The sequence below is a fragment of the Phytophthora cinnamomi genome (genome assembly GCF_018691715.1).
Source record: "Phytophthora cinnamomi strain GKB4 chromosome Unknown Contig62, whole genome shotgun sequence".
Classification (NCBI taxonomy): Eukaryota; Oomycota; class Peronosporomycetes; order Peronosporales; family Peronosporaceae; genus Phytophthora; species Phytophthora cinnamomi.
In genome coordinates, this window is record NW_027150995.1 from 751742 (window position 1) to 764249 (window position 12508).

The window sequence follows — 12508 nt, forward strand, 5'->3', positions numbered from 1 at the left end:
CGCCGATTGTCCCCACGCTACGGCATGCAAATATCCAGTTTGAGAATGGAACGCCGCGCTCCCATTGGCCAAAACCCTTCCTGATTATTGCCAGCGGATTGGTGCATATATTTGTCGTAATCCCCACGTGGACCACACCAAATAATAAAACCAATGTGGTCCACCCCTCCCACACACATCGTACTTAGTCTGAACAGCGCCGAAGCAGATACATTAGACAGACGGCCATGAGCTACCGTGACCGCGACCGGGACGACCGCCGCGGCGGCGGCTACGACGGCTCCTCGTCCAGCAGATACGGCGGCGACGGCGGCGCGCGAAGCAGCGACAGGTCGAGGGACCGGCCACGCGAACGCGACTCGTACCGCGGCGGCGGCGGCGGCGGCGCACGCGACCGGTCCAGGGGCCGCGAGGCGCCGCGCAGATCCGAGGGCGGCGACAGCAAATACGGCGGCAGCGGCAGCTCGCGCGACCGAGACGGCGACGACAGAGGGAGCGGGGCAGAGCAGCAGCAGGAGGAGAGCCAGCCCAAGGCGTCGGGCGCCTGGGACCCCGCCAAGGAGGCGCTGGCCGACCCCACGTGGGCGCGCATCTACATCTCGAACCTGCCGGCGGACGTGACGAGCGACGAGCTGCAGGAGATGTTCGGCGCCATCGGCGTGGTGGCTCGCGAGAAGCAGAAGCGCGGCTACAAGGACCAGTGGCCCTTCAAGATCAAGATCTACACGGACGCCGCCGGCCAGCCCAAGGGCGACGCCGTGCTCACGTACGAGGACTCGAACGCGGCGCGCACGGCCCCCGAGTTCTTCAACGGTGCGGTGCAGTCACTGCTTGCGATGCTGTAGATGGTGCTGACCTATCGTGTTTGTGTTTGTTGCTGCCCAACGCTGCAGGAGCGGACATCCGCGGGAAGACCATCAAGGTGGAGCTCGCGGGCAAGCCCGAGCCTCCGGTGGGCGGCTGGCACGGCGGAGGAGGCGGCGGAGGCGGCGGTGGACGTCGTGGAGGACGTTATGGAGGCGGTGGAGACAGGTATGGCGGCGGTGGCGGCGGCTACAGTCGATACGGCGGCGGCGGCGACCGCGACTTCCGAGACCGGCCCGACCGCCGCTCGCGCCCGTACTGAGAGCTCCGGTGTCCATTAGGTGCCTCCATATCCAGATAGCAGCAGTGTAGCAGTGTCCTCGAGCCCCGCGTAGAGAGCGTAACAGGCGGCATAACCCGACCGACCAGACCCGACCAGTGTCCTCTTCAAGTGCGTTTATTCCTCTCTGCCGTCGTTTTTTCTCGCTTCGATTGGCGAAACCACTCAAAAAATCTCAAAACACCCGCCAATCCCTCTCCAGAATGTAAATTCAGCCTTTATTACTGCTTCGATTGGCGAAACGGATCGAAATATCATGCAAAAGCAGCCAATCACGCGGCAGGAGCTCAACTCAGGCCTTCCTCCAGCATCCGTCGAGATACGTGAGACCCCGATCCTCTCTGCGGCATGGGCGTGTTCAACGTGCTGGCGCTGTCCGTGGAGACGTCGGTGCTGGGCTGGTACGTGCTGGCGCCGCTGGCGTCCCCGGGCGGCGGCGCCGTGCTGGCGCGCGACCTGCGCGGCCTGTTGCACTTCCGGCAGTCGCTGGCGCTGCAGGCGCTGCTGTCGCTGCTGCGCCTGCTCTTCTTCGTGTACATCCGGCGCCGCAACAAGCGCGTGCCGTCCACGCGCTGCTTCGTGTTCGTCGTGTCGCTGGCGGAGGTGGCGGCCTGCGCGCTGGGCGCGCTGCAGCCGCTGCTGTTCCTGGACGGCGCGCGGCTCGACACGTTCGCCGCGTTCCGGCGCGTGCGCTGGGGCGGCTTCTACCTGGCGGTGCTCTGCGCGCTGGGCGTGCTCAGCACGCTGCTGCAGCTGGGCTACATCCTGCAGCTCAACAAGAGCCGCGGCCGCCTGGCGGACGACAAGCTGCTGCGCGACGTCATGGGCGACACGCCGCGCGCCAAGTGGCGCTCCAAGTGGGCCACGCTGGGCAAGCAGCTCGCCGGACGGCGCAAGCCCAAGGACCCGTCGTTCGAGGCCATGGTGAGGCTCTACGCGCACCAGGACGGGGCCGTCGACAGGCTGGCGGCGTCCTCGGACCGAGACGAGCAGGAGTTCGAGTTCTACCTGCCGCAGCTGTGCAGCTTCTTGCTGCTTGGAGCCTCCGCGCGGTCGCCGCAATTGTGCGCGATGCTGCTGCGCAAATGCAGTGTGTGAGTCGGGTGGATGGAGAGATTTTAGGGCCGTGTTTGGAGGAGTGGAAGGGCTGATTGGTGGTGTGTTTGATCCGTTGCACAGGTCCCACGTGTTCGCGCACAAGATGCTGTGGTACCTGCAGTCGTACTGCCTGCACAACCCGGCGTTCGCCACGGACGCCGACTTCCAGCGCGTGCAGATGCTGATTGAAGACGTGGCTGAGCGCGGTACGGCTCCCGCCATGGTTATTGCGTGTCCGCCGAGCCCGGTAAACTCGGATCACCAACATCAGTATCGCTCCGAACGCGGGTCGGAAGTGTCGGCTAGTGCGCAGGAAGTGGAGGCGTTGCTGCCTGGTTCTCAGGACGACCACTACGCCACGTTCCAGGAGAATAAAGACCTGGAGCGAGGGTTGGCGGGATCCGCCATTGTGCTTAAAGTCCCCCCTGTCCCTGGCGTCGAGCCGTTCGAGCTGGAGACGACGTTCCTGGGATCGCTGGCCAACGTATCATCCAACTTGCGTGCTGTGGCTTACGACCAACGCAACGATATGGTAAGTGGGCCATGATACTCTCGTTTCCAGGTTATCGGCTCATTCACAGCTACTTGTTTTCATGTATTGCAACAGCTTCGTATCTGGCTTCAAGATTTGGAGGCGCAGTATCTGCCGAGCAACTCGTTGTATCTGCCTGTCGGCAACTCGTACCACCGCCTCAAGCACATCCATGTAGACGAGAGCTTTACGTTCTCGACGCGCGAGCGTGTGCCGTTCTTGCTCTGCGCGGAGGTCGTGGATTACCCATCGCCGCAAGAAGAGCTTGCTGCACAGCAGAAACGCCGTAGCAACAGCGTGTTCAACGGCCGGCGGTTCACGCTCAGTCTATGGGATACGGCTAGCACTCCAGACTTGGCAGCAGCAGCTACACCTGCAGAACGCACACCATTAATGTCTCCAGATGCTGCGAAACTTGGTTTCTGGAGTGAGTCGCGTACGCCTAGCAGTCCAACACGGCTTCGCTCGTTCTCGCACCATATCTCCAACAAAATGGCGCAACCGACTGAGCTGTTGCACGGACTGATTGACTCATTGGTTGGAAAGGTCCCTGGAGGCAAGAATTTCGATCCCAAGGGTGAGGCTCTGCTAAGCAAGGTTGACTCGGGTGAATACGGTGAGGACTCGCCCAAGCGCTTCCGGGATCTGCCGGAACGAAGTCAAAGTCAGCCATTCTTCAAGAGCTCGGGTGTGTTCCCTAAGCGAAGCCTGACAGTCGACACAAGCGCAGCTGGCCTTCGATCTGCGCACCCCGAGTCAGCACGGAGTCAAACGGCGGCGGCAACCATTGTGCCTGTCACTACTGATATCGATGATGTCGAGTCTTCCAGCAGCGTCAGTGGTCCGTGGTCCCCAAAGTCGGACACAGTGCTGTCGCCCCAATCCGAAAGCTCTGCGTGTTCGCCGAACCATCTTTCACGGTTCGACAGCACAGATCGCTTCTTGCAGGATTTATCGGAGCGTGATTCAAAGCTTGAGGAAGACGAAGAAGCTGAAAGCAGTAGTGACCCCTCTTCAGAAACACGTCACCAGAGCGCCGGTGCAGGTGACCCCCCTGCCGTCATCTTTAAGGAGCGTTGGGCGGAGAAGGAGCGGCGGATTCAAGCCACTTCTCCTTACGGAAGACTTCCGGGTTGGAGGCTGCTGCCTGTGATCGTCAAAAGTGATGACGATCTGCGTCAGGAGCAGTTGGCCTTACAACTAATCCACCAGTTTGCCAAGGTGTTTGAAGAATTCAAGGTGCCGGTCTTCATCCGTCCGTACGACGTGATCGCCATCTCCGCCACATCGGGCCTCGTAGAGGCCATCTCAGACACGATTTCCATTGACTCGCTGAAGCGCAACGACCGCGAGTTCACGACGTTGCTGGACTTTTTCACGAGACATTTTGGCGACCCAAGCACACCCGAGTTCCGCAGGGCTCGAGCCAACTTCGTGAGTAGCATGGCGGGCTACGCGATCGTGTGTTATCTGCTTCAGATCAAGGACCGGCACAACGGCAATATTTTGCTGGACGCTGAAGGGCACATTATTCACATTGACTTCGGCTTCATCTTGTCGAACAACCCAGGCAACATGGCCTTTGAGCAGGCTCCGTTCAAGCTCACGGCCGATTTTGTAGAGCTCATGGGTGGCCCACGCTCCGCGCATTTCAGGAGGTTCCGCTCACTGTGTGTCCGTGCGTTTCTCGTCGCACGTAAATATCGTCATCGCTTTGTGTTGCTCGTGGAGATGATGCTGCACGGGAACGAGCATCTGCCGTGCTTTGCAGGAGACCCGAAGGGTACAGTCGAGCGTTTGGCAGCTCGTTTCCAGCCGGATCTGGACATCAATTCGTGCGAGGACTTCGTACACGAGCTCATTGACGCATCGCTCGACAACTGGCGAACACGCTGGTACGACAAGTACCAGCGATGGATTGTCGGTGTTTTCTAGGCATCGAATAGTGGCAAGTGAACTCCCGAGCGTGTGCAGTCCCGACCGCTCGAAAGAGGAACGGGAAACACTAGAACTCCCGGTAGGAGCTAGAGAGACGAACGCGCTGTTATAAGCCCTGCAGCGGGCACCTCCAATTCAGACCACTTTGTATCGATGAAACGACGCGTCTATTGCTGCCGTGCTGCCCGTCGGCGTCCTGTGCGAGGTGAAGCTCTACGATGGACCAGCAATTGACGCGGCGGGCTCGAGCTGAGCAGAAGAAGAAGATCAAGGCCGCGAAGCGCAAGTTGCAGCCAGGATGGAAGCCCGGGCGATCCAAGCGCCGGAAGCAGCTCGCCGCGTCCATGATTCAGCGCTGCTTCAGGTCACACTTGTTGCGTCAAGCTTTTCAACGCTCTCGCCAAAATGTGCGCTTCACCTTCAACTCGCTGAGAGCGTTTGGGCACGCACGGAGTCGCCAGCATTGGCGCCATGTGGATTTGAGACGACTATCTCGCGAGGAGCTGAGACTGCTAGCGCTGACACTCAACTTACCATCCACGGGCAAAAAGGTCTTGCTAATCTGTAGAATTCAGCGTTGGGTAGACCAGCATGTGCTGGCGAACGATATGGCTGCTCAGGCTGCTGCTCGAGCTCTCGAAAATCGTCGCAAAGCCCAAGGCAGTGTCTACTTCTGTGAAGCACATCCAGGAGCCGATCTCGTTGATATCCGGCCATTGCGAGGCCACTACCTCACAAGCATCGCCGCGGTACGTCTAGCGAACTCCGACTAATCCACTATGACTCTGACAAACTGGGTGCTGACAGGGCTCCGAATCTGACGCCGTGTACGCGATAGATGGTGCTCGAGGTGCAGCGTGGTTGTGTCGAACAGGAGGTTTAGCGTCTCAGGTGGGCCTGTGCAGCCACTTTCATCGGCGCGACGAGTTCGAGCCGACACCGCATGAAAGCCACTGGCTTGCTACTCCCGTATTTCTTCATACACTGCGTACCGAGCACATAGAGCGCGTGTACGTCGCGCGTGGGCATGCGATGGCACTTGCTAAAGCTGGTGAACTTTTCAGCTGGGGGGATAATGCGCATGGGGCATTGGGTTTTGCAGCGGAGACCGCAGCCCAAGTAGCGCGAAATCGAGCAACCGTGGTCGGAGCCTTGGCTAACTACCAAGCTGTAGCCGCTGCTGTAGGAGGTCATCATAGTATCGCTGTTTGCGATCAAGTTGCTGGTCATGATGGGGTGGTCTTTTGCTGGGGTAGCAACTCGCATGGACAACTTGGCATTGCTCATTCTAATGGCACGAAGAGTGACAAAACAACCGACGGACCGCCCAAGAAAGAACCAACGATGTTTCCTCGAGCTGCTGTGATTCATCAAGTGGCCACACTTCGCTTGGTATCGGTTCGTATTGTGGCTTGTGGTGTGCTTCATTCGCTGGCATTGACGTCCGACGGCAAACTATACTCGTGGGGGTGCAGCGATGGGGGTCGACTGGGCCACGGCCGAGGATTGAAGCGCAGCAGCGATGTCGGTGAGCCCGCATTGGTAAGTGGGGTTCTTTCAAACCTCGTTGTACTCAATATTGCTTGTGGGGCGTGGCACAGTGCATGTATCGCTGCGGAAGTTTTGGAAGCGGGTAACGGAGCTGGGCGTGTTTTCACTTGGGGAACTGGCGTCTACGGACAACTTGGTGTTGGGAAGTCTCAAGTCACTTACGAGCCTCAAGTCGTACGTTTACCTCCTCGTGAGCTTGACGACGAAGTGCTGGTTACTCGTTTGGCATGCGGAACGCACCACACAGCCGCGTTGACGGCGGATAATCGAATCTTCACATGGGGAAGTACTCGAACATTTCAAGGGGTCCCAATCGAATTACGATTACCTGGTGGCGAGCGGTTTGGGCGGGTTGCATCCCTTGCTTGTGGCCGTACATTCACTGTGTTCAACACGCTTTCTCGAGATTCGGCAAGCTACGAGTGGCCCGAAGTGCCACGCCTTTGGCGTGACAAACCGACGGTGATTCCACGCTTGGATCTGTCTAGCTTGCCGACGCTACCGTTGTGCACATCGAATCCACTCCCTCCATTCAGCAAAGGTGCCAATGTTACAAAGACCTTCAGTCAACTACCGTCTCCTGTACGCCTCGAACCGTTTGCCGATCGATGTGCTCGGGAAGCGGAGGAACTTCGGGAGGACCAACGCATTGAGGACATCGACATCGAAGCCATTGTTCATCCACTGTGCCGCCTGTGCTGGCGCTGCGACGGGTTTCAGCCGTCCCCTTTGCGGCTGTGGGTATGCCGGAATTGTTCACATGAACGTCAACTGCATGGAATCAGAAGACCCGGAGTTCCCATGGGTGAATATGAAGCTGTTCGCAAGTTGCAGTGTTTGTATCGTGCACGACGTGCCCGGCGAGTGATGCAGCGTGCTCGTGAGCAGCGCTATCAGCGAATTTTCAGCATAGCGCACAACGAGTTCTTTTACTACAACTTGTGGCAGGGCATCAAATCGTGGACTCGGCCTGCTGAACTTAGTGAAGAGTTTGAAGTCCCAATTCGTGATCCAGATGCTTCGCCCCGAATTTCGCCTCCGTTCACACCCGTTGAGGCTGCCGTAAAGCTTCAAGCTACATGGCGAGGTTTCCAGGCGCGACGATTAACCATGAAGCTGCTGCGTGAGAGGTATGAAAAGCACTTCGACCTGGAGCAAGAGCGCGTGTATTACGTGCGTAAGCAGGGAATCCCAAAGACCGCAAAGAAGGAATCGGCGACGAAGTTGTGGGACCCTCCACCTTTGTTGCGCAAGAGGTACGACCTTGGCGAACCTGTGGAAATTCAGAGGCTGGCCCGTTTTGCCAACATGGCTCCTGATGAAGCTGCTAGAATAGTACAGCACGCATACCGATGCCATCGGGGTCGTGAGTTCATGCGCCGAATCCTGCGATCACGTATCAAGAAGCTCTGGGACGCCACGACGGGACGGTATTACTACTACAACGCCACCACGAAGGAGTCTTCATGGGAGAAGCCCCGACTGCTACTCCATGACGGGGACGAAGTCGAAAACCAGGATGCCAAGGTTGGCCATGGCGAAAAGAATGCCAGCGCTCAGGGGCGGAGGCGACATGCCGTAAAGCTCCGACCGGAGAAATTCAGCAATGACGAATCTGCAGCGCGCACAATTCAGGCGCTTTACCGGCGGTTCGCAACGCGCAAGATGATGCTGGAGTTGCTAAGCCGTCGATATCGCAAAATGATGGATCCAGTGTCCGGTCAGGCTTATTACTATGACAGTGTCGCCGGTACTGCGACTTGGTTTAAGCCTGCCGTGCTAGGCGACTACGACCTTGAACTCTTCGACAACTCTGTCACCACGCCCACGTCCGGAAAGCGAAAGAGCACGCTGATTGCTCCGGAGTCTTCTTCGTTGTCGTTTGTTGCCAAACTGCCGCGCATCAGTGAGCGAGCACGCCAAAAACGACACAAGCGACGACTGCAGAGGCTGCGACAAATGTCACGCGACGAAGCAGCTTCACGGCTGCAACGAATGTGGCGTACACGCCGCGCCAAAGAGGAGCTGCGTGAACTGCTGTTTGACGCGTACGAGAAAATCTTCGACCCGACAACGGAGCATTTCTACTACTACAATCGTAAGACGGGAGTAGCGAAATGGGAGAAGCCGGCACTTCTCGTTGGCGACGATCGGGATATCAAAGAGACGAAGATTATCAAGAGACGACGCTCATACACCGTCACCGAGCCGACCGAGGCCAAGTTAGTGGTGTTTACATTCATGCGCTGCGCCGCAGCACGGCTTGAACTTCATCGCCTACTCAAGGAGCGCATACAAAAAGTTTTCGACCCCAACTCACAAGAGTACTATTATTTTGATAAACTTACCGGCCAGTCCTCGTGGAAAAAGCCCGTGACGCTCAAAGGATACGATCTGACTCCAGTATAACTCGCGCGGAACCTACGGAACGGGTTGGCAGGAGTAGTGCAGCAACGTGCCATTTGGCAAGCGCACGAACGTACCAACACCCAGCTTCTTGCCACAGGACTGGCAGCACTGTGACGACCACACTGTGACCGATCCTTTCCGTTTAGTCGATAGTTGCTCCCGCACCTTGAAGTTTTCCATCTTGGAAAGTTGCTTCTTCACTTGCCCATTGCGGAAGCGCTCTACCTGGCGCTCCAAGACACGACGGAAAAACCCGGCCAAGGGAGCTGCTGCGACATCTGCCGGCAACAGCTCGAGAGCCGTGGAGACGTCAATGCGTTCAGCGTATTTGTTCAGCACATTGATAGCTGCACTCTGCAAACCGGGAAGTGAAGCCGATCTTCCAGATCGGTTCCACAGCGGAGAAGGCTGCGGTGGCGAGCCTATACTTGGTGATGCGGACCCGCCAGATGATCCTCCACCCGTGGTAAATTGTGGGCGCAGATAGATTGATAGTAGCGTTGAGTAGATAGACGAATCCGCCATCTTTGATTCGTAGCAACGGTTGCAGTATGCTTCAGCAAGAGCTGCATCCTTTAATTCCAGAGCATAAAGTTGGAGCACCTCACGGTGACGTCCAAGCTTCGAAAGTAACGCTGCGTGCTCATCAATCATTTCAACAGGTGTGCGGCTCAGCATTCGCTCTGGGTGATAGGCGGCTGCTGGAAACTCGAGAAACTCGAGCAATTTGCGCCGCAATAGCCCCGTCATACCACGCTGGGATCCAACGCGACTTGTGAGCCTTTGTTTCTGTGGTGTCTTGGCTTGGATTGAATCCAAAAGGAGATAAACAACCTCGTCATGCAGTCGTGGTGTAAGCTGGCATGAACCCTCATAGATAACCTGTGTGAGATACTCGATTGACAGCATTTGACTACTGGTCAGGGGCAGCGTCGGTTTGGTCGCATCCTCAGAACCCCCTTCGGGTTCTGGTGCTTCCGCATTCTTCACATCACCGCTCGAAGCAGCGATCGAACAACTCTTAAGGTGCTGGAGTATTGCTGCGGGATCAATGTCTTGCTTGGAGCTGGGTACCTCGCGCTGAGTAAAAATCGAAAGGCCGAGAGTTGGGTTTACCGACACCACTCGCCGCGAAAACTCGAAAACAAGCTCGGCGTGCTTTTTGCCTAGCACACGAAGATACTGCGCGATGAGCACCATGTAGTCGTGCGATGTTTGCAAGTCTCCCGTGCTTCGATTCTCTTTACTGCCACTATCGCTCTTTTCATTTAGAGCTGCGGCCGAGGCCGCACTGCGCTCCAAATCCTCCAGTAGCTCAAGTGCCTTGCGATGCAGCTTCCGCGCGGAGTAAAAGGCTAGTAAAGCCTTGAAGTGCCGATGCGCACGGAGAAATACTTCAGCCTCGCTTATCTCACACCAATTTTGGCCGGTGACAACCTCGAGCAATGCACGCTTCGCGCGCTCTTCATACGTAGCCTTTTCCGCCACCACAACAAGGCACTTTACCAACATGGTATCAATCAGTTCCAGTGCACTTTCATCGGTAGCGCCGAAACTGCGGTGCATGCGAAAACTCATAGATAATGGTTCATCATCGCGCTGCACATAAGCGTTCCGCTTACGGCGCAAAAATGCTATCAGGGCCAGCAAACTCTCCACCAAATCGTCACCTGCCAAAGCGTGGTCCTTGTTATTGTTGCCGTTCTCCTTGTGAAGTGCGCTGGCCTTGCGGGGGAGCAAATTCCGCGGGAAAAGAAGTAAAACTTCCATCACGTCGATGTCGCTCTCAAAGAAAAAGTTCATAGCCTCCTTCCGGCGACCCGACCGAAACAATTCGAAGCCATAGTCGGCGTAAAGCTTGCGCTGGTCGGCATCACATAAAGGGCTCTCTTCGGGACACAGCTTGCACAGCGCGACGGCGTCTTCAAGACGACGATTCCCCATGGACGCCGCGACTTGCTGCGCAATCGAGAGCATTTGAAACGCCTGGACGTCGAACGGCGGGGACACAGTATACAAGGTCGGTGGTAGATCATCCCTGAACAGCTGCGTGCCATTAAACGCGTCCGTCACGGTCGCGGACGCCACATCGGTGACAGCACAGACGCCGTAGGGCATCTTCACGGGGAGCATCTGCACCATTTGCAGCGATCCCAAGTTGTACACCGCGATCTGCTCCCCCTGGTCCAGCAGCAAGAACGGGTGGTGATAGTACACCCCTCGGGGCGGCGCGTCGTAGGCGATCACCCTGTCCACCTTCACGCCCAATTGGCTCGTGGACACGTCCAGCGCCTTCCCTGCACTCTCGTCTCCCAACCTGCTCTCGTCCTGTTCAAAGGCTCCGTACACATCCTCCTCCTCTTCGTCCGCCGGGTTTCCACCCTTCTTCTCCACCGAATCAATTGTCAAAATGACGCCGCGGCGCTTCCCACACAGCAGCAGGTCCAGCACCTGCTGACGGCGCCGGGCCGCGTGCCGACTCGGCACGGCCACAGCGTCACAGACAGCAGCACCCCCGTCCAGCGCCTCGTTGACCTGCTGCACGACCTCGTCCGCCACACTGAGCGGCTTGCCGCTGTCCAGGTTCAGCACCACCCAGTCCTTCTTGCCCTGCACGAGCGCGTGGCTCTCGCTGAGCAGCAGCAGCCGCTGCACGGGCAGCAGCGTCGGCAGCAGCGTCGGCAGCTCGTGCTGCGCGCGCGGCTCGAGCGCGCGGCTCACGGTCCAGTCGAACACGCGCAGCGCGTTGCCCTTGAGCAGCACGCACAGCGTCTTGGCCGCCTCGTGGGCCGCGAACAGCACGGCGCCCTTGGTGTCGTCTCGCTGCTGCTGCTGCTGCTGCGGCTGCAGCGGTAGCTCCAGCAGCTTCAGGCGGCCGTCGGCCAGCGTGGCCAGCACGCCCCACGCGTCCAGGACGGCGGCGTCCGCGTGCGCCAGCCGCTTGTAGTCCGCCTGCCAGCGCAACGCGCCCGCGCGCGCGTCCGCCGCGTAGCAGCGCAGAGTGCCGTCCGTTGCGCTGGTGAACAGCAGCGGCGGATGGTCGCCCGGCGCGCGCAGGCTGCGCAATAGACGCTCCGTCTGCTGCGGCCGCTTGGGCGGCACGTCCACCTCCACGCGCGCGCCGGGTGCGTACGCGGGCGCCGGCGCCAGGTCCGCCGACGAGCTCATTCCTTCGGCTTTGGCTTCGACTTTGATGCGCGTAACTTACGCGGTAAGCTTACATGTATCTTACGCGGCGTAAAGTCAAACAAAAAAATGCTTACGGACCTAAGTACGAATCGCGATTTAACCGCATGAATCGAAAGAACTCTGTCTTGTGCTTCTTTTAAGCTACTGATCGTTATAAAATGTTTAGAACTCGTGGAGTTACATCGGTCGAAAAAACATATCTCCATTTCCGCACCCCCGAAATCCGGGACTCAATATTTTTTCAATTTTAGCGTATTGTATATTGTCGGAACGCTCGTGTAAAACGCAATCGAATTAGAGTTGTTTTTTGCTTTCTGCGAGTGTTTTTAACTTTAATTTGTTGATGTCCGGTTATGTACGAATTTTGATTGGTCAACTTTAAACGCGATTATCTCGATAACTCCAAATGGTGGCTAAGCATCTTTTTGTTTGCCGCGGTCTCAGATACATGTACTCAGTTTTGGTGATTTTTTACCAATAAGAGCGAAATGCGGCGATTAGTTTTTTGGAGAATTTATGAAATGTAACGTAACAGGACTTCAACTAATTTTGGGACAGGTTTTGTTCGTGCACCCTGCGGCAGGATTCCTGCATTCACTTGGCCGACACCTTTCAAATATAACTCACTCATCACAAACGATAGCTGA

General features: G+C 57.4%; 4 protein-coding genes across 4 annotated transcripts; 3 read left to right on the forward strand and 1 right to left on the reverse strand.

Annotated features, from left to right (window-relative positions):
- Positions 1 to 227: 227 nt before the first annotated feature.
- Positions 228 to 1126, forward strand: IUM83_06937 (tbp-associated factor 15b; the record flags this gene model as incomplete). The annotated part of the gene is made up of 2 exons (XM_067931184.1): positions 228 to 813; positions 894 to 1126. The coding sequence occupies 2 exons, from the start codon at positions 228 to 230 to the stop codon at positions 1124 to 1126; spliced, it is 819 nt and encodes a 272-aa protein (XP_067787244.1).
- A 366-nt stretch (positions 1127 to 1492) lies between these two features.
- Positions 1493 to 4709, forward strand: IUM83_06938 (phosphatidylinositol kinase (PIK-J); the record flags this gene model as incomplete). The annotated part of the gene is made up of 3 exons (XM_067931185.1): positions 1493 to 2238; positions 2324 to 2774; positions 2850 to 4709. The coding sequence occupies 3 exons, from the start codon at positions 1493 to 1495 to the stop codon at positions 4707 to 4709; spliced, it is 3057 nt and encodes a 1018-aa protein (XP_067787033.1).
- A 2664-nt stretch (positions 4710 to 7373) lies between these two features.
- On the forward strand, positions 7374 to 8672 carry IUM83_06939 (E3 ubiquitin protein ligase; the record flags this gene model as incomplete). The annotated part of the gene is made up of 1 exon (XM_067931186.1): positions 7374 to 8672. The coding sequence occupies one exon, from the start codon at positions 7374 to 7376 to the stop codon at positions 8670 to 8672; it is 1299 nt and encodes a 432-aa protein (XP_067787156.1).
- A 12-nt stretch (positions 8673 to 8684) lies between these two features.
- Positions 8685 to 11840, reverse strand: IUM83_06940 (Vacuolar assembly/sorting protein; the record flags this gene model as incomplete). The annotated part of the gene is made up of 1 exon (XM_067931187.1): positions 8685 to 11840. One exon carries the CDS (start codon positions 11838 to 11840, stop codon positions 8685 to 8687), a length of 3156 nt encoding a protein of 1051 aa, XP_067787221.1.
- Between the last annotated feature and the right edge of the window lie 668 nt (positions 11841 to 12508).